The sequence below is a fragment of the Lactuca saligna genome, chromosome 8 (genome assembly GCF_052625555.1).
Source record: "Lactuca saligna cultivar CGN05327 chromosome 8, ASM5262555v1, whole genome shotgun sequence".
Lineage (NCBI taxonomy): Eukaryota > Viridiplantae > Streptophyta > Magnoliopsida > Asterales > Asteraceae > Lactuca > Lactuca saligna.
In genome coordinates this window covers 214,742,110-214,748,924 of record NC_136424.1, presented here as the reverse complement: position 1 = coordinate 214,748,924, position 6,815 = coordinate 214,742,110, and the positions used below count along the sequence as shown (strand labels likewise).

Below are 6,815 nucleotides of genomic sequence, written 5' to 3'. Positions count from 1 at the left end.
GTTTTCCTCTAATTTGTATGCATTTTAGCTATAGGAGTATTATATAAGATTGTTTTGTTCACAAAAAAAATATGTGTTTGAAGAGATTTTTTTATTCAAAGAAGAGTTGGAAAAATGAGTTTTGCCACATTAATGGCTAATGCAACACAAAGTTTTCATAAGATAACAGTGTTTCCATATATCAAATGTATGTTGATTTATATATTATTTTTGTATGATTTGTAAGATTTTAATAAGTTTATTTATTTATTTATTTAGATATAAATCTTTATATATATATATATATATATATATATATATATATATATATATATATATATATATATATATATATTACAACATTTAATAACATACAAACAAAACAACATCTATTATTTATATATATATATATATATATATATATATATATATATATATATATATATATATATATATATATATATATATATATATATATATATATATATATATATGATCTTTTGCGAACCAATATTTTTCCGCGAACTACGTGAACTTTTTTCATGTGATTTGTTTTTAAAAGTTCGAACTAAAACACTAAGTCGGTCATACGGAATTGCATTCGCGAAAAAAATCTCAAAAAAATGTGCATACATGAAAAGTGTGTATATGCAAAAACATCAGAAGTACATATGTTCGTCAAAAACAACTTTTATATATGCACATTTTTTCTTGTTTTTTTGCGAATGCACATCTATATAACCTACTTAATGTCTTAAGTCAATTTTCTTTACAAAAATAAATAAATAAATAGTGTTAAAAGTTTGATGGTGTTGAGGAGAAATATATTGATTCACAAAATATCTTGACTTTATATATGTATCAACATACATTTAATATACAATTTAAACAACTTAAAACGGTAAATAAATAATCACAAGATTTTTTATCTATTTTATAATTTTTTTTTTGTTATATATATAAAAAACAAGATACAGTTTATATACATTTTACATGATTTAAAACGGTCTATAAAATTATCAATTAATGGTCGACATAACCAATTATTTAAAAATATTACGCTTAATAAAAATATATGTTAACTATAAGTTTGTGTTGCTACTAATATTGGTTTTTTTATTAAGGTTCTAAATAGCGTAAGGCGTAACTTAGCGGTAATATCAAATCTCAAGCTTTTCCGAGTCTTGACGATCCACACCGTTTGTAAGCCGTGACATAAGGCTACAATTTTGTATATATAATTAATATTTTTATTTGTATTTTCAACTATTATTTATTTTTACACGTATATATGAGTTAAGGTGACGTTTTGATAAATATTGACGACATGTACAAATCTTAGAGATATAGCGTATCATGATGGAGCCATGACAATATTTTAGAACCTTAGTTTTTTATTAATAAATATTTAATGATAAATTGTTAAAAATTATTATTTTAGCTATACAATTATATTATCGGAAAACGTGAGGATTCGTGACACATAAAATACAAACCCAAACAATTATTATTATCATATTCCTTTTCCAATATTTCGGTATCTTTTCCAACCACAGGGACCATTTATGCAATTGTGTGTATAAGGAAGCAAAACCTCGTTCCATCACGCACAATACATGCTTATATAGTACTGGCAGTGGCATCCTCGTGAACGCAAGTCAGAAGAAGGGCAAACCTGTCAGGTGGTCAGCAGTCTGATCGCTGCCGGAATCCTCCAAAACAACGTACCATACGCGACAGATCTTCAGGTTTACTCTTTCCATCTTTTCACATAATCCCTCAATTCATCACCATCGCCATCAACATCGCCATCGCATCGCCATCGCCATCGCCATAGCCGTTTTGTTTCCTCACTATGCGTTGCCAAGGTACGCTCCTCTCTTTTCCATCCGCACACGCTGCGTTTCTTGTCACCATATCTTTAATTGACAATTTCTTTAATCGTCAATGAACAAAACTGTGTGCGTAAGATCGTAATTTCAACGTTAATCGACAATCAAGCTCAAAGGGTTTCTCTTCAGATGAATTCTGTTATTTGAAATTGATTAGACGCTTGTTCGCCTCCGGATGAATGTTTCTCATTGTACGCCCAAATTGGAATTTCCAAAATTGGTTATCTTAAATTTGTAATTTAGGTCGCTGACTGGATGACGTTCGAGTCAGAATACAAAATTGATGATGTCTGATTTAAAGTGCACAAAATTGATAAATCTTATATTTCCAAATCGACAAAGTAAGATTCTGTTTATGTAAGGGTTTCTGGTTCGTGGTAAAGTACCAAATTTGAAACACAACTCTATAATTTCCTTCACTTATTTTGCTTTCATTGGAAATTTGAAGAACCTCTATCTTTTTCTTTTCGTGGATGTCGATTATTGAGTTGCATGAGGGTTGAAGATCTCATCATCAACCTCCATGGATTTCCTTTTCATCGTGACTTATCAATTTGAATTCTGTTTTCCATATACAGTGGCACAAACATGTGATGGAAATGTGCATACACTCGGGTCCAAGTTCATTGACATTATAAGATTCAGTTATTAACAAACTCTTGACTCCAATTCACTACACTAGCTTTTCAAAAGCACTGAAGGGTCTTCTGTGCTACTAGAGGACCCTTCTGTCAAAACATTCAACCTGTTGCAGTAGTCTAGATTCCTTCAAAGGGGGATTTTGAATTGAAATTCTGGTCAAAACTCAAAAGTCAAAACAGAGTTATTTGGTGGCAGTGTTGTTAAATCATGCCAGCAATACAGAAGCTTTATAACGTTTGCAAAGTATCTCTATCTCCCAATGGGCCCGTGTCAGAAGATGCTCTTGAAAAAGTTCGTGCTCTCTTAGGTAGGCTCCATTGTTTTCTTCTTGAATTATATTTCTACTTTCAATCTCTTGATGCATTTTGATTCTTTTCTCTTTTGTTGTGTAGATAAAATCAAGCCTTCTGATGTTGGGCTTGAGCAGGAAGCCCAATTAGTGCGTAGCTGGACTGGGCCCGTTAATGAGCGCAATGGTGGCCTCCGATCTTTGCCACCAATTAAATATATTCATATTCATGAATCTGAAAGCTTTTCTGTAAGTTTAAAGTTATAATAACATATTAACACATTGTTTTCCATTATGAGAAATTATGAATTATGTAATTTTGTAGATGGGGATATTCTGCATGCCATCTTCCTCTATCATTCCCCTTCACAATCATCCTGGAATGACTGTGTTAAGCAAGCTTCTTTATGGATCAATGCAAGTTAAATCCTATGATTGGCTTGATGTACCCTTGCCTTCTGATATATCTGAAGGTATGTATATATATATATATATAATTTAGGGCTAAATAACTCTTTCATTTCTTTTTATTACATATTGTATTTTTCAATCTTTCTATTATTGGGAAACTATGCTTTGGAAAAGATACAACTAAACAAACATACCTTGTTGTTTCTTGCATTTAACCCTATTATTAACATGTAAATATCCAATTCATACAAAAAACGTATGCACAAGATGCTATAAAACATGTTTCATTTCTTCTATTTATATGGGTTTTGCGATAAGAAAGAAAAGATATTATTAAAGAGTGAATCTATCTGTGAATGTTATACATGTTAAAAAAATCTATCTCCAAGATTTACAATGATGATGTATATTATTAGGTCAAATAAGATTCTATTCAGATACACGATTTAGCATTAAACGTTTTCCTTTTGTATATATATGAGAAATAAAGAAATAGCACATGAATTAGTGAAACTCATCATTGACTAGGTTTCTATAGTCAAATGGTTTCCATGTTTTTCTTTGTTTAGTTGACTAAGATGCGTTTTTTTATATTTTATTTGATTAGAATATGGTTTTGGTATCGTTTTTTTTTTTTGGTAGATGCAATAGCAAGACCTGCAAAGCTTGTGAAAGATGGAGTGATGAGTGGACCTTCTAGAACAACAACATTGTATCCAACTAAAGGAGGAAACATCCATTGTTTCAGAGCAATAACTCCTTGTGCTATTTTTGATATATTGTCACCACCTTACTCTTCTGAAGATGGGAGACACTGCACTTATTTTAGGAGGTCACTTGGAGGAAACCTACCTTGTAAGTCATCTTTTTTGTTTTAAAAGTCAAATAGTCAACAATCGTAATTCTTTTTCTTCTTTTGATCTATTTAGATTATTTAAATCATTGACAATTCGATTCGAAAAGAAACAAAGATTTTTATTTGTTATGGTAATAAAATGTAGTCTTTTGTGTTAAAGCTTGACTTGGATAATAAAGTTTCAATTATCAAGATTTCTATTTCCATTAATGAATTACCAAATTGGCCTATATGTAATGTGTCATTCTCTAACCTCAATTTGTTCACTTAATTATTTTCTGTAGATTAAATCATTTTACTTTTTTCTACTTCAAAAAACCACTTTCATCATTATATCAATTTTGGTGCTTAACTATTTTCTGTAGTGATTGAATCGTTATACCCTCTTCTTCTTATTATTATTTTTTTACCTTTTTAAGAAAACCACTTTTAGGGTTACTCGGTTTTGATATGCAAAATATGGAAAAATAGAACGTAGTTTCTCCGTTTTATCTTTCTACCCGTTGAAATAAAGTAAAATGTTACTGGATTTTTTTTCTGGAGTTGAAACTATCAAGTGCAAAAAGTTTCAGTTTTTACAAATAAATACTCAATACCCAAGTAGAGATTTTTTTTTTTCTTGATTTAGGCGCTGAACCTTTATTATAATTATTATAAAAAGAATGGTTCAATGGCTAAATAAATAGATAATATGTTGAAAGTACATTCTGCTTTTTCTATATAACCTTTTTCAAAACCCAGGAAAGATGGTTGTTTTAACCAAACTTTCTCCTTTTCTTTTTTAATTATTATTATTCAAACCCACTTATTTTATTTTCCAAGAATTAATCACCTCTCTCTCTCTCTCTCTCTCTCTCTCTCTCTCTCTCTCTCCTGTGTTTATTCCAATCAGCTATTGATTGTGTATTTAGAACTTTTTATTCCTAATTTTTAAAATTTTTTATTGTTGTCATTTACAATGATTCGTTTCCTTTTGTTCTTATTACCATACTTTCATTGTTATTAACATCTAGGTCTTTTCAGAATTGTTTTGACACAATTTAATGCATGAAATAATATACTTTCACAATTTTAGGCATTGTAGTTTGAAAAATCTATCCATTTCTAGCAATGCACTTTTAATACTTTTTCTTATAATAGCAATAAAAAATTGCTTTGAATTGGACGATATTGCTATAATCGGGTAGATTTTTTTTTAAAGTACAAATTTGTATCAGAAAGAATTGTAATTAGCATCCTATAATAAACAAACCATTGATTCCATTTAACCTTTATATCATCATGCTTTAAAAAATCTAAAAAAAAAAAAGTTCGTGCGAAATGTAAAGTTCTGAAGTCGTATGTCTGACCTCAAAAGTCAAAGTTTCCTATAGATTTATAGTTTATCTTGACAATAGCTTATTAGGGCTAAGTCTTTCATTGCTATAATTAGATGTTTTAAAGTACAATATTGCAATAGAAAGAAATACACAAATAGAAAGTAGGATTTTATGATAAACAAATCAAATAAAGTACATTGCTATTTCGTGCATTTAACCCTTTTGTATTATATATTCTGGTTTGAAGGTACGATCGAGGTAGATGGAGAAACATTATCAGAAGTTTCATGGTTGGAAGAATTTCAACCTCCGGATGATTTTGTGATTCAAAGGGGTCAATACAAAGGGCGTGCTATCAAGCCTTGAAAAAAAATTAAAACCTTCTTATTTTGCTTTGAATCTTGCATTTAAAACTATTTTGGAGGATGCATTGAGGTGAAATAATCCAACTTTAATTATGGTAAAAAGATTTAGGCAGGATTTGTATATACATATATAATATTTTACCTAGTGTTAGACCATCAAAGCATGATTGAATTTTTAGAACAACCGTATGCTTTTTTTTTTTTTTTTTTTTCTTTTATTGGGTTAACCTCGTTAAATAGCAACCTAATTTTTTTATTTGTCTTGTGGGGTTTGATTTTATTCATCCCATCAAGGTCAACCAGTCAATTTTTTTATAGGTTTGACTATAATGTCGCAATGCTATATCAGCATATTAGATTGTCCGAACCGGTAAAATAAAAAATTGACTGATTAATTTACATAGATATTTGAAAGTACAAGGACGAGAGTTTTTTTATGAAAAAGTCCCATAAGATAAACTAAAAATAAGTTTGCTATTTTGTGGCGTTAGCCCTTTTGTTTTATTTATGATTTGGGGTTTTGATTAAAGTACCAAGGTTACTTTAAGGTGCGATTGATTAGGGGTGAACAAAACTACCGAACTTTTCTGATCAGAACTGGTATTGGTACCGTTTATATTAATATGAGGCGGTACTCGGTACTTTAAAATCATGAAATTTAGGATTCGGTTCAGTTCTTGGTATTTGCTTTTTCACCAATTTTGGTACTCGGGATTCTCGGGTTGGTATCGGTTTTGTCCTAAGATGATAGATGTTAAGATTTGGATAATTAGCATTCAGTATTTCAAAAAAATGGGTTGTATATTCTGGACAAGAAAATAACCTAGTTCTTTATTTCTGTAACAATTCCGAATTGGTGAGAAAATACTTTTAAAATTTAACAAACGAAGGTAAAGACTATATAAAGGTTTAATTTGATTGGAAAATAGTAATATTAGTCATTTCAGAATTAACAATTTCAAATATAAATAACGAAATTCTTTGTACAAATAAGAAAAAATAATATACGTTGTATATTTAAATCAGCCAAATAACTAATTCTATTGTTCTCGTTCTTTGAGA

The 6,815-nt window shown here is 29.6% G+C and overlaps 1 protein-coding gene across 1 annotated transcript; it reads left to right on the top strand.

Moving 5' to 3' along the window:
• Positions 1–1,585: 1,585 nt before the first annotated feature.
• LOC145011230 (2-aminoethanethiol dioxygenase, putative (DUF1637)) lies at positions 1,586–5,937 on the top strand. The gene is made up of 6 exons (XM_078969892.1): positions 1,586–1,847; positions 2,450–2,820; positions 2,906–3,051; positions 3,128–3,275; positions 3,856–4,068; positions 5,636–5,937. The coding sequence occupies exons 2-6, from the start codon at positions 2,721–2,723 to the stop codon at positions 5,752–5,754; spliced, it is 726 nt and encodes a 241-aa protein (XP_078826018.1). The 5' UTR covers positions 1,586–1,847; positions 2,450–2,720; the 3' UTR covers positions 5,755–5,937.
• Positions 5,938–6,815: the final 878 nt, after the last annotated feature.

Coding starts and splice junctions, on each gene's coding strand:
- LOC145011230 (XM_078969892.1), top strand. CDS start 2,721: ATGCCAGCAATACAGAAGCTTTATAACGTTTGCAAAGTATCTCTATCT. Junction 3,052..3,127: donor ATGAATCTGAAAGCTTTTCT/GTAAGTTTAAAG, acceptor GTAATTTTGTAG/ATGGGGATATTCTGCATGCC. Junction 3,276..3,855: donor GCCTTCTGATATATCTGAAG/GTATGTATATAT, acceptor TTTTTTTGGTAG/ATGCAATAGCAAGACCTGCA.